General features: G+C 39.6%; 1 protein-coding gene across 2 annotated transcripts in view; it reads left to right on the forward strand.

Moving 5' to 3' along the window:
- Positions 1-13,984, forward strand: part of NFRKB (nuclear factor related to kappaB binding protein) — a 70,149-nt gene that overhangs the window by 28,710 nt on the left and 27,455 nt on the right. For both annotated transcript variants that reach the window (XM_006873072.1, XM_006873071.1), the window contains exons 6-11: positions 643-716; positions 1,894-1,978; positions 2,352-2,526; positions 2,775-2,883; positions 3,117-3,243; positions 3,505-3,570. In XM_006873072.1, the coding sequence (XP_006873134.1) occupies positions 643-716; positions 1,894-1,978; positions 2,352-2,526; positions 2,775-2,883; positions 3,117-3,243; positions 3,505-3,570 (636 nt within the window). The remainder of the gene's footprint in view (positions 1-642; positions 717-1,893; positions 1,979-2,351; positions 2,527-2,774; positions 2,884-3,116; positions 3,244-3,504; positions 3,571-13,984) is intronic.

The following is a 13,984-nucleotide window of genomic DNA, read 5'->3' on the forward strand; positions in this document are numbered from 1 at the left end:
TATGACATTAGGAAGAATTTTTATTTGGAGTTGGAATCAAGATGAGTATTAAGAACCTGTTTTTTGTTAAGTGCCATCGAGTTGGTTCCGACTCATAGCAACCCTATTGTGTAGGGTTTCTGAGGAGCAGCTGGTGAGCTTGAACCACCAACTTTGCAGTTCAAATGGCTTTGCAGTCTGACGCATTAACCCACAGCGCCACTCCTGTTTTATTGTTGTTGTTGTTATGTGCCGTCGAGTCGGTTCCGACCCATAGCGACGCTGTACAGGGTTTCTGAGGCTGTAAATCTTTACGGGACCAGAACGCCTCATCTTTCTCCTGCGGAGCGGCTGGTAGTTTCGAGCTGCTGGCCTTAAGGTTCGCAGCCCGATTTGTAACCACTACGCTACCAGAGCTCCTTAGGACTCCTGTTTAGGACTAGATAAATAACTAATCATTGTTACTGATATTGTATGCAGTCATTGTATGCAGATATTGAAGCGTTATTCCTATAACCATTTCTTAGATTTTTGGCATTTGTATTACACAAGAATCTTAGGGAAACAGATACCTTGAGTATGACAAGTGATGAGAAAATTTTAAGTTTGAGCGTCTTGGTAGTGGCTGATGTAGTCCATGTGATTTGATTCATTTTCTCTCAGATAAAGTAGAACTGGGGGACGGTGACCTGAAGATAATGTTAAAGAAGCACCATGAGAAGCGGAAACATCAACCAGTAAGATGAGGCGGGAGTGGTCACTAGTGGTTGTTGGTTTGCTCTCTCTCGACTGGATATCCTAAGGTATATAAAGGTAGTCACTATCACAACAGGAGTAAGCACAAAGACTAGTTAACATCAAAGATGGTGAGAAGATGACAAGTGCTGTGATTTTAATCTGGTTTAATATTTACAGTAGCATAGTGGTTACGAATAGGGCTGCTAATCTCACGGTCAGTGGTTCGAAACTACCAGCTGTTCCGCAGGAGAAAGATGAGGCTTTCTGCTCCTGTAAAGATTCACAGCCTCGGAAACCCTGTACAGGGTCGCTATAAGTCGGAACCGACTCCACGGCACACAACAACAACAATCTTTATAACAGTGTTGTTGTTGAATGCCACTGAGTTGGTTCCAACTTGTAGCAATCCTGTATAGGGTTTCCAAGGAGCAGCTGGTGGGTTTAAACAGCTGACCCTACATTTGACAGTCCAGTGTTTATCCTACAGTGCCGTGCCAGGACTCCCATTACAACAATACTGGGTGGGAGGTATATGAATCATGACCTCCATTTTGTTGCCAGTGCTTAGAAATGTTAAAGAGCTTGTCCAAGGTCCTTTGGCTAGGAAGTGGTAGAGCCAAGAGTCAGTTCTGTGCCCTTTCCACTTTTTTACTCTCTCTCTTTTACTTTTACCAAATCAAGGTAATGCTACTAAAGCTAAACCACAGAGTATAGTGGGAAAAGAATCTGTCTTTTGAGGAAGATAAAAGACAGTCCATCTAAGACAAGAGTAGTGATGTAGGAAGAATCCCAGTATCATGCATGAAAGACATATGAGTCAGAAGTCAGAATTGTTTTCATCTCTGTCTTTCATGCATGATACTGGGAAAATTTCTCATATTCTCTTAACACCATTTTCCTTGGAAACTAAATATAAAATATGGTAATGCTTGACAAGACTGCTTGAAGAGCACCTGAGACAAGGAATGTGAAAGAGCTTTGTAAACTGTAAAGTGTCATATAGTAGACAGGTAGAAACTGAGTTCTCTGCACTGTTGTCAAGAGTAATTTTTAATTCAACATGATTCCTCAAATATACCATATACTTACTGTTTTTGTTCAGTACATTGACAGAATTGTTATCAGGTTTAGTTCCCTTTTGGATCCCCATAACTGATGTTTGAATATCACATTTAGGATCACCCAGACCTCTTGACAGCAGACCTGACTCTCAGTGACATCATGACTAGAGTAAATGCTGGTCGGAAGGGCTCTCTAGCAGGTATGTGACTGTGATTCCCTCTAGGTGACCTTCATGTGACTTTGGTGATACATTGCATGACCTTTGGTGATACACTGCAAAAATAAATTCAACCTTCTTGCTGATAACCTTTTTGTTTTTTGTTATTGCCTCTCATGGATTTATAAGATGAGAAATGAATAAAAAGTCTGTACAACAGATCACTGACTCTTTAAGAAGAATTAAAATTAAGCTGTAAATCACTCATTGGGTATAGTAATTAAAATCTAAATATCTTATTACTGAGATTTACCTTTCTCATACTAGGGGCCTTTGGGAAAATAATCAGATAAGAACCTGCATTTCCAGATGTAGACATTTCAGTTCTATGACTTCTGTTACTTTTTCTTTCTAGCCCTGTATGATTTAGCTGTCCTTAAAAAAAAGGTCAAGGAAAAAGAGAAGAAGAAGAAACTAAAAATGATTAAATCAGAGTCAGAGGATCTGGCTGAACCCCTGAGTAGTACTGAGGGCATCCCACCTCTTTCGCAGGCCCCATCTCCACTGGCAATACCTGCTATCAAGGAAGAGTAAGTGAGCAGCAGGGATTGCAACTCTGGGTAAATGTTGAACTGAGGACTACATGGTACCCTTTACTCTGGTCCTTGCTGTTAGTGGGCTTGAATTATGTGGCATTGTGTTTAACATGTGTCCTCTAAGTCTCATAGATCTTGCTAGAGAAAATGCAGATTTTGCTGTAGGAAGCTTGGGCTGAAACAATAGAGGGATATGTGTTGGTATTTCTTGTTTTGTTCTCATATTTTTCTTCCCTTATTAGACCTCTTGAAGACCTCAAGCCTTGCCTTGGAATTAATGAAATATCTTCCAGTTTCTTCTCTCTCCTATTAGAAATCTTGCTGCTGGAGGGTCAGGCTAGCCTTCCTATGGTAAGAGCTTTGGAAAAGTGGAATGTACCATGAGGTTTTCCATACTTAGAAGTCTTTACTAATAGTTTGTAGCTTGAGAAGCAGAACTCTGGTTTTCCCCAGTGCTCTGCAGCCAGCTTGCTTTGTGATTTGGGCAAACAAGGGCAAAATATACCCCAGCTTGCATGGCACATCTGTGCTGTTGCTTGTCTAGAGCAGAAACCTGACTGGTTTCTGCCTTTACTTTCCTTCAGCTGGAGGAGCGAGTTTTGGATTGGCAGTCATCTCCAGCTAGCTCTCTCAATAGCTGGTTTTCTGCAGCCCCCAACTGGGCAGAGTTAGTGCTACCAGCCCTGCAGTATCTTGCTGGAGAAAGCCGAGGTAAGATGCTTTTTCTGTAGGGTCAGTGTCTAATTCTTGTAGTAAAATACAACATTTCTGATTTAGCCCGTTTTTGTGCCTTTGCACTTGGAGGCCTCTGCTATCCTGATACATTGGGCACATTCTAAAACTATTTCAGAAGTTTAGGACTGCCGTCTATTATCTGACTGTAGTTTTAAATGTGCTTCTGTCCGGGTTAGCAAAAAGGAACACACTCCCTCTGATCTATGAGCCTTGTTTATGTTGTCTGTGTCCTTGCAGCTGTTCCTGCCAGTTTCTCTCCATTTGTGGAATTCAAAGAGAAAACTCAGCAGTGGAAATTGCTTGGTAAGTAATTCATGTTATCTACCCATAACAGAGTCCTGGTGTAGCACTGAAGGATAAGCACCAGGCTGCTGACCAAAGGGTTAGCAGTTGAAACCCACCAGCCACTCCACGGAAACCCTATACAAGATCTCTATGAGTCTGAACTGACTTGACAGCACTTAACAACAACAGCCCGTAACAATAGATTTTTATTCTCTTACCCCGTCTAAGATTCTGTTGCCTTCCACTTAGTACAGTTTAAACTAAAAACCAAACTTACTGCCCTTGAGTTGCCTCATAGTGACCCTATAGGACAGAGTTAAACTGCTCCGTAGGGTTTCTAAGATTATAAATCTTTGCAGGAGCTGACAGCCTCATCTTTGTCCTGTAGAGCAAGCTGGTGGGTTTGACCTGCCAGCTTTTTCTGGGTAGTAGCCCAAATGCTTAACTCACTGTGTCATCAGGGCTCCTTCAGTACAGTTTAGCAGATTGGAAAAGCAAACAGTACTAAACCTTTACACAGTGAAAGAATCCTTCAAGACCACTTTTGTACGCCATAGATTTCACCTCCCATTGAATTTTGGCTCACCAAGCTGAGGACGATTATCCCTTCTACTATGATGTAATTCGTTGATGGCTTGATTTAAATGTGGAGGTGTTTAAAATAGCTTACATATTTATATGAACCACATTTATGGCTATAGGGGAGTCCTGGTGTGGCGCTATGGATTAATGTGCTGAATTGCAAAGTTGCTTTGAACTGCACAGTCAGCGCTTGGCTCCTTGGAAATTCTGTAAAGGGTCGCTGTGAGTCAGAACCGACTCCACAGTACTTAACAGCAACAACATGGCTATAGGGGAATCCTTATGTGGTACTGCAGGATAAGCATTGGACTGCTAACTGCAAGGTTGGTGGTTCAACCCACCAGCCAGTCTTTGGGAGAAAGATGAGACTTTCTGCTCCTATAAAGATTTATAGTCTCAGAAATTCAGTGTTGCTCTGAGTCAGAGTCAGTTTGATGGGTTTGGTTGATGGGTATAGGAGTCCTGGTGGCGCAACAGTTACATGCTTGGCTGATAATCCAAACCTCCCAGTGGCTTCATGGCAAAAAGACCTATGGATCTGTTGTTTTAAAGATTGTTGTTGTTAAGTGTCATCAAGTAGGTTCCGACCTATAGTAACCCTGTATAGGGTTTCTGAGGAGCAGTCGATGAGCTTGAACTACTGACCTTGAAGTTCAAACCAACTTTGCAGTTCAGTGCATTAACCCATGGCACCATGACAGCCAAGAAATTCCTATGGGGAAGTTATATCATTTGCAGTTGCTATGAGCTGAATATCAGCTTGACATGCTTAATAGCAACAGCAATAGCTTTGGTTGATATATAATAATGTAATAATTTTTCTAATACCGAACTTTGGTGTTGAGATAATAGGCTGCATGATACTGTACAGCCCCAAATAGGCTATTTTAAAAGAGCAGGTTCCTTATTTTTGCCTTTAACTTACAAACTTCCACTTAATATATCATTCATAATTTGTTGTTGTTAAGTGCCATCAAGTCAGTTCTGACTCATAGTGACACTGCTTTCCGAGCAATGACTGGTGAGCTTGAAGTGCCAACCTTGCAGTTCAAACTGACCTGGCAGTCCAATGCATTAATCCACAGTGCCATACCAGGACTCCATAAATTGTAATAACATATCCTTAAAGTATGTTAGTTTACCACCACTCGTCTTCATCTGTCAGTTTGTTGTACTGTTGTGGCTTGTGAGTTGCTGTGATTCTGAAAGCTGTGGCACCTGTATTTTAAATACCAGCAGGGTCATCCATAGTGGACAGGTTTCAGATGAGCCTCCAAACAAAGGCAGACTAGGAAGAAAGAGTGACAAACTACTTTAGAATATTTAGTCACTGAAAACCTTATGAATAGCAGAGAAACACTGTCAGATATAGTGCCGGAAAATGAGCCCCTCAGGTTGGAAGGCACCCAAAATGCGACTGGGGAAGAGCTGCCTCCTCAAAGTAGAGTTGACTGTGATGACTACAGACCGTGGGACCTTCATTTGCTGATGGGGCACAACACAAAATGAAGAGAAACAGCTGTAAACATTCATTGAATATCAGAACATGGAATGTACGAAGTATGAATCTGGGAAAATTGCAAGTTGTCAAAACTGAAATGGAGCACATAAGCATCAATATCTTAGGCATTAGTGAGCTGAAATGGACTGGTATTGGCCATTTTGAATCTGACAACCACATGGTTTACTATTCCGGGAATGAGAAACTGAAGAGGAATGGTGTTGCATTCATTGTCAAAAAGAACATATCTAGATTAGTCATGAGGTACAACGCTTTCTGTGATAGAATAATATCCACGCACCTACAGGGAAGCCCAGTTAATACCACTATTGTTCAAATTTACACACCAACCACTAAAGCCAGTGAAGTTGAAATAGAAGAATTCTACCAATGTCTTCAATCTGAAATTGATCAAACATGCAATCAAGATGTATTGATCGTTACTGGTGATTGGAATATAAAGATTGGGAGCAAAGAGGAAGGCTCAGTAGTTGGAAAATATGGCCTTGGTGATTGACATGATGCTGGAGAATGCATGATAGAATTCTGCAAAACCAATGATTTGTTCTTTAAATACCTTCTTTAGACAGCGTAAGAGACAACTATACACATGGACCTCACCAGAAGGAATACATAGATAACAAATTGACTATATCTACAGATAGAGACAATGGAAAAGCTCCATATCATCAGTCAAAACAAGGCCAGGGGCAGATTGTGGAATTGACCCATCAATTACTCATATGCAAATTCAAACTGAAGCTGAAGAAAATGAAAACAAGTCCATGAGAGCCAAAATATGACCTTGAATATATCCCACCTGAATTTAGAGATCATCTGAAGAGCAGATTTGATATATTAAACACTAAAGACCGAAGACCAGAAGAGTTGTAGGATGACATCCAGAACATAAAACACGAAGAAAGCAAAAAGTCATTGAGAAGATAAGAAAGAAGGTAAAGGTCAAAATGGATGTCAGAAGAGACACTGAAACTTGCTGTCCAGCGTAGAGATGCTAAAGCAGATGGAAGAAATGAGGAGATCCAAGAGCTGAACAGAAAATTTCAAAGATCAGTTCAGGGAGATAAAGCCAAATATTACAACAAAATGTACAAAGATCTAGAATCAGAAAACCAAAACGGAGGAACACACTCAGCATTTCTCAAGCTAGTGGGACTGAAGAAAAAATTCAAGCCTCAACTTTCGTTTCTGTTTTTTGGGCATGTTCAGAAGTTATCTGTGGCCTTAATACTTAGATGGGTGTGTGTTTTGGTATTTTTGATGCTTTCTGATTGCTTCCAGGTTGATGTGATCAGGAGATGGACTTCCGTTTTCCCTCTTCTTCCTGAGAAATTTCAAGATGCCACTCTTCATCTTTGTGACGTGGCTTAGGATTTAATTTTCAGCCTATTTCCTTTTTAGTCTGCCTGTCCCGCACCACAATCCCCGTTTAGGCCTTTTTCCTATTGGTAAATATTTCAGGGCCGGCTGTGGCCGTTTTGCACTGCTGTTTGGTTTTAAGTGGAAACAGTCACTTTAAAACTTTTGAAGTGATCCTGCATGGGGTGGGGGTGGGGCGTCCACTCACTCAGGCAACCCCTCTAGTCACCAGAATGGAGGTGCGCAACCCGTGCAAGACCAATGAACAGATTTAAAAAAAAAAAAAGAACATCCACACCTTTATCTCCGCAGTTCTCTCAGTCCTGTGGCTGCTCTGTTCTTCCCCCGCTTTGTCTTGCACAAGATGGCGGCTCTGGAGCAGCTGAGCGTCTTGAATTAGAAAGCAACGGATTTCTTGCTTTTGTTACAATTTCTCTAGCTGTAATCCTTCCAACCTTCTAAATACTCCTTTATATGTGGTTCAGAGTTCTGGGACCATCCCCTGAGCCTGCTTGGTCCAGTATTCTGTGTTGATGCTGATGGAGTTCCTCACTGCACTTGTATCCGATCTGCCATCTTGTTTGTTCATGTTTTTCCCATCTTTTTAAAGAATGTTGTTGGGAGTTTGGATTAGGATAGCGTTATATCTATAGGTTGCTTCGGGTAGTATTGACATTTTCACTATGTTAAGTTTTCTATCTATGAGCATGGATAGTCTTCCATTTTTGTAAATCTATTTTGTAGTTTTCTGTTTTGTAGTTTTCTTTGTATAGGTCTTTGTTTCTCTGGTTAGATTTATTCCTGAATATTTCATCCTTTTAGTAACTGTTATAAATGGTATTGTTTTCCTAATTTTCTTTTCCAGGCTGTCTATTAGTATAGAAGAATCCAACTGATTTTATATTGATCTTGTACCCTGCCACTTTACTGAATCTTCCTATAATTCCAGTAATTTTTTTTTTTTTTTTTTTTTTTTTGCTGAGTCTTTGGGATTTTCTATGTTTTGGAGGATTATATCATCTGTTAATAGAGTTTTACTTCTTAGTTGATTTGTATGCCTTTAATTTCCCTATCTTGCCTTAAAGCTTTGGCTAAAACTTCCAACACAATATTGAATAGGCATAGTGATAAAGTGCATCCCTATCTGTTTTCTGTTTGCAAAGGGAATGCTTTCAGTTTCTCTCCATTAAGATGGATATTGGCTCTTGGTTTTGCATATTTACTCATAATTATGTTGCGGAGTTTCCCTTCATTTCCTACTTTGTTGAATGTTTTTATCAGGAATGGGTGTTGAATTTTGTCAAATGCCTTTTCTGCATTAGTTGACATGATTATGTGGTTCTTTTCCTCTTTGTAAAATTTATTGGTAGATCACCCTGATTGTTTTTCTTGTATTGAACTATCCTTGCGTCCCTGGTATGAATCCCGATTGGTCATGATGTATTATTATTATTATTTGTCATGTTTTTATTGTGGATTGAGTGAAAGTTTACAGGACAGATCATCAGTTTTTCATTCAACAAATCATACACCTTAATTATAATCCTCTCCATGTACCATCAGTTAACAGTATTTCTCTCTATTCACTTTAGCTCTTTCTTTTTTTTAAACACTCAGGCATATATAATAATTTACACCACCAAAGGGCACCTTGTGCAAGTCTATCTCCTGGCTTCCAGCTCTTAGTCCCTCTCTTCTCATGAATCTAGAGTCCTCAGCTGCTTCCTCTCTCCATGTCCCAATCTCTGCCTCCATCTCTGGTGTCACTACTTCTCTTGATAAAGTCTTACATTCCACTTGTAATCTTCTCCTTTAATGGTCCTAGAGTCCTTTGCTTCTGGACTGTAGATTAGCTACTCCCCCAATTTTTTTTTACAAAACTTCTATCTTTATAGTTGTGACAGTTGCAATTAGTCATGATAACAGTTACTTACTGTTGAATCATAAGAATCTTAATTCCATCTAGACAAGATGAAAACTATTCAGTGGAGACTCTTTCTCCCCCCCTCCCACTATTAAACTAAACTCCCCCTTGAAAGCTTATAAACCACTCACTTCATGCCTTTATCACCTCATTTTAGGTAGCCAATGTCTCAGTTGCCCATCCCTATCTACCCTGTGTAAAGAGGGGATAGCACTGATACTTGATGTGAAGACTCCTTCCCTCTCTGTTGGTATTTAGAGTTACTACCTCCATGAGTATAGGTCAAGTTCATCAAATTGTAGCAATTTATCCTTGTTTCCTTTGTCAAAATTTGTTTTTTGTTTTTTTTAATCTTCTAGTTGAGTTCTGATTATCAAGCCTTCGAGGCTAGGTCAAATGGGTACTATATGCAACTTTGGGTATTCTTGTACACCTCATTTCACTTCATAACAGCTGGATGCTTCACTCTCAGCTCTAGACATCTTTGGCTATGTCCTTGTCCATAGGCTCAGATGTCCCCAGGTCTCACCACATTTTGGACCAACCAGCCCTTCCTCTTGCGTCTCTCATCTCCGTGTCAACAGGAGTCTGTGGAATGTGGTTGAACTCAGCTCATTTCTTCATTGCTGCCTTTCCCTGTCTTCCACTCACCAGTAAACCAACGTGGTCATACTATGTTTTTGATTATGTTGTTGAATTTTATTGGCTAGGATTTTGTTGAGAGTTTTTGCATCTATGTACATGAGGGATTAGGTCTATGATTTTCTTTTTAATGATGTCCTTCCCTGCTTTTGGTATGAGGTTTATGCTTGCTTCATGAAATTTATGTAGACGATCTCTATTCTTTTCTGTATTCTGGAATGTTGTTGCTGTTGTTAAGTGCCGCCAAGTCGGTTCCCACCCATAGTGACCCTATATAGGGTTTCCAAGGAGTGACTGGTAAGCTTGAACCACCGACCTTGCAGTTCAAACGGCTTTGCAGTGTGGCGCATTAACCCACAGCGCCACACCAGGACTCTGGAATAGTTTGAGTAAAATTGGTGTCAGCTCTTCTCTGAATGTTTGGTAAAATGTACGAGTGAAGAAATCTGGGTCTGGACTTTTTTTGGTTAGGAGTTTTTTGGTAACCTGATCAATTTCTTCTCTTGTTATAATTCTTTTTAAATTTTTTGCTTCTCTGTGTTAAGTTTAGGTAGGTCGTGTTTTGCTAAATGTATCATTTCCTCTAAATTTTCAAATTTGTTGAGAGTACAACTCTTCATAGTATTCTATTATTATTCTTTTTATTTCCATTGCTTCTGTTGTGATGTCACCCATGTGGCTTCTTATTTATGCGTGCTATTTGTGTCTTCTCCCTCTTTTTTAGATTTGCCAATGGTTTCTCAGTTTTTTTCGTCTTTTCGTAATACCAGCTTCTTGTTGATTTTTTTACTATAGTTTTTCTGCTTTGTATCTCATTTAGTTTCTGGTATAATCTTTATTGCTTCTTTTGTTCCCATGGCTGTAGGTTTACTTTGCTGGTCTTTTTCTAATTATTGAAGATTGTTTGTTAATGTGTTCATTTTGGCTCTTTCTTCTTTTTGGATGTGTGCATTTATTGCAATAAATTGTCCTCTCAGCACTGCTTTTGCTGTGTCCCAAAGGTTTTGGTATGTTGTATTTTCATTCTCATTTGTTTCTAGAAATTTAAAAATTTCACTTTTTATTTGTTCTTCAACCCAGTAGCTTTTAAGCATGGTGTTATTCAGTTTCCATGTGTTTGGTTTTATTTCCTTGATCTTCCTATTTGTTGGCTTCTAATTTTATAAGCATTGTGATCAGAAAAGATGTTTTGTAGTATTTTGATGTTTTAAGATTTATTGAGACTTTGTGGTATAACACATGGTCTATTCTGGAGAATGTTCCATGTGCACTGGAAGAGAATGTATATTGTGCTGTTGTTGGGTTGATTGTGCTGTACAAATCTATGAGGTCAAGTTGACTGTATTGTTTAGTTTGTCTGTGTCTTTGTTGAGTTTCTTTCTGGTTCTTTCCTTTTCAGAAAGTGGTGTGTTAAAATTTCCTACCATATTGTAAGGAACTCTGGTGGCATAGTGGTTACGAATTGGGCTGCGGTCTGCAGTTCGAAAGTACCAGCTGTTCCGCGGGAGAAAGATGAGGCTTTCTGCTCCCATGAAGATTTACAGCCTCGGAAACCCTGTGCAGGGTCACTATGAGTTGGAACCGACTCCACGGCACATAACAACAACAACCATATTGTAGAATTGTCTATTTCTTTTTCCAATTTTATTAAAGTTTTATGTATTTTGGGACTCTTGTTGGGAGCATAGATATTTACTATGGTTATGTCCTCTTGTTCAGTTGACCCTTTAATTATAAGATAACATTTTTCTTTATCTCTTATGCTGGCTTTTGCATTAACATTTATTTTGATTAATCCTGTCACTCCTTGTTTTTTGTTGCTTGGTATATTTTTTCCCAACCTTTAATCTTTATTCTGTTTTTGTGTTTGTGTGTAAGGTGTGTCTCTTGTAGATAGCATATTGAAGGATCCTGTTTTCTTATCCATTCTGCCACTCTCTGTCTCTTGACAGATGCCTTTAATCTGTTGACATTGAGTTTAAATATTGATAGGTATGAATTAATTGCTGTCATTATACTTTTTGTTTTTTTGTAGTGCTGCTGATTTCTTTGTTCTGCATGCTTTCCTGTGCTGAGTTAATTTTTCCTGTCCTTTTTCTTGTTAGTTTCTTCATAGTTTTAATGTTTCCATAATCTATTGGTGTGTCCTCTTCATCATTTGTTGTGGTGATGTATTAAGTTGTTTTTTTTTTTTGCGGTTACCCTATATTTTATTAATTTCTTCCTCATTTTTAAAACAGTCTGTTTTTTTTAAGTTTTTTATTATTAATTGAATGATAGTTTACTAGCGAGAGCACTGGTTTTACACTCATTATTTCATTGCAATGATTACAGTCCCCTCCATGCATCATCATTCAACAATATTTGCTTCTATTCCCTCTGGTTGTTTTTTGGGAAGGGGGAAGGGCAGGGTTGGAGGGTATATATACCAAAACACTCAGGAATATATAATCATTTAAACAACCAAACGGCACATTCTACAAGCTTGCCTCCTGGCCGCCAGCACACAGTCTTTCTCTTTCCATGAGTCGGCTGCTCTGTCTCTCCATGTCCTCACCTCTGTCTCAATATCTGGTGCTGCTGCTTCTCTGGATAGGGTCCCACATTCTGCTCATCCTCTTGTTCCTTGGTGGTCCTCTCTTTCTGGAATGTAAGATTAACTACTTCCCCCTTTATATTACAAAACTTCTACCTTTACATTTGTAACTATTGCAGTTAGTCACGATAACCATTACTGGCTATTGGATCATAAGAATTTTATCTCCATCTCCTTTCACCAGACCTGCCTAGACAAGGTGAAAACTATTCTGTGTGATTCTACCTTCCCCTATACACTTTTAAACTAAACTCTAAATTCCCTCTTGAAAACTTGTAAGCCAGTCATTTTGTGCCTTTTTTGTGTATTGCCCTCCCCAACACCAGAATATGTCTGCCCCCAACCCTGTGCTCTAACTTCACCTCCCTCCACCTCTCCCAAGCCCCCACCCCACCCCACCGGGTAACCAAATAAATAAAGAAAAAAAAAATTTCCCCCTTTAGTACTATAGGTATCTTTTTTTAAGCTTTTACAATAATGGTCTTATGCAATATTTGTCCTTTTGTGACTGACTAATTTCACTCAGCATAATGTCCTGAAGGTTCATCCATGTTATGCGGTGGCTTGCAGCTTCTTTGTTATTCTTCAGGGTAGCATAATATTCCATTGTGTGTATATACCAAAGTTAAAATAGTCTGTTTTATCCTGAAATCTACCTGACCTCCTCACTAGCTGGATCTCTGTTAACTATACTTTTCCCTCCTTTTGCACTGTAGTTGTCCTGAGCATAGACTAACCCCACAGATTCCCTGATGTCATTCTTGTAGTTTTGATTTATTCTAGACTCTTCCATCTGTGGACTGAATTCTGGATAGTGGTGCCATGTATGTCAGTCTCTGGTTGTTGTTTGCTCTTTTTGGTTCTCATTCCAAAGAACGGCCTTTAATACGGTTTGAAGTGCTGGCTTGGGTTTTACAAAAATCCCTTCATTTCTGTTTGTCCTGAAATGTTCTGATTTTGCCGTCACATTATATTGACAGCTTTGCTGGGTATATGATTCCTGTTTGGTGGAGTTTTGTTTTCAGAGTTTGTATATGTCTCTATAAGGAGCTCTCGTAGCGTAGTGGTTACGAATCGGGCTGCGAACCGCAGGGTTAACAGTTCAAAACTACCAGCTGTTCTGCAGGAGAAAGATGAGGCTTTCTGTTCCCGTAAAGATTTACAGCCTCAGAAACCCTGTACAGGGTCTCTATGAGTCAGAATCAACTCCGCGGCACATAACCAACCAACCAACCAACCATATGTCTCTGTAGTGCCTTCTTTCTGGCATGGTTTCCACTGAAAAATCAGAGTTTAATCTTTCTGGCTTGCCTTTGTAGATAACACTTCTTTTTTTCCTAGCTGCTTTCAGTATTCTTTTTTTGTATTTATTTTGGAGAGTTTGATTATGATGTGTCTTGGCGATTTTCTTTTGGGGTCTGTCCTGCCTACGGTTCATTCAGCTTCTCGCCTTTCAAAATGTTAGGGAAATTTTCTTCCAACAGTTCTTGGATTATCTCTTCTGTCGTTTGTTTTGTCTCTTCCTGTTCTTGAATTCCAATCGCACAGTGGGAATGCTCTCTTAACTCTTAATCCTCTCTTACCTGTTCAAAATGACTGCAGTGGGTCATGTTGGCTCTCCTAAATAAGAAGTCATATTGTTATGCCCAGAATTCAGGGTCCCCAAAGACCACCCAGGAGCCGTGTACCGATGCAAATACATAAGGGTTGTTTAATCAAGCTCGAGCCAGGTCTCTAACCTTATCCGACATTTCGGAATAGGGAAAGAGCCCCGAATTCATTGTCTGCAGGGTTTTTATAGAATTTT

This window comes from Chrysochloris asiatica, unplaced genomic scaffold, assembly GCF_000296735.1.
Source record: "Chrysochloris asiatica unplaced genomic scaffold, ChrAsi1.0 scaffold00222, whole genome shotgun sequence".
NCBI classification, from domain to species: Eukaryota; Metazoa; Chordata; class Mammalia; order Afrosoricida; family Chrysochloridae; genus Chrysochloris; species Chrysochloris asiatica.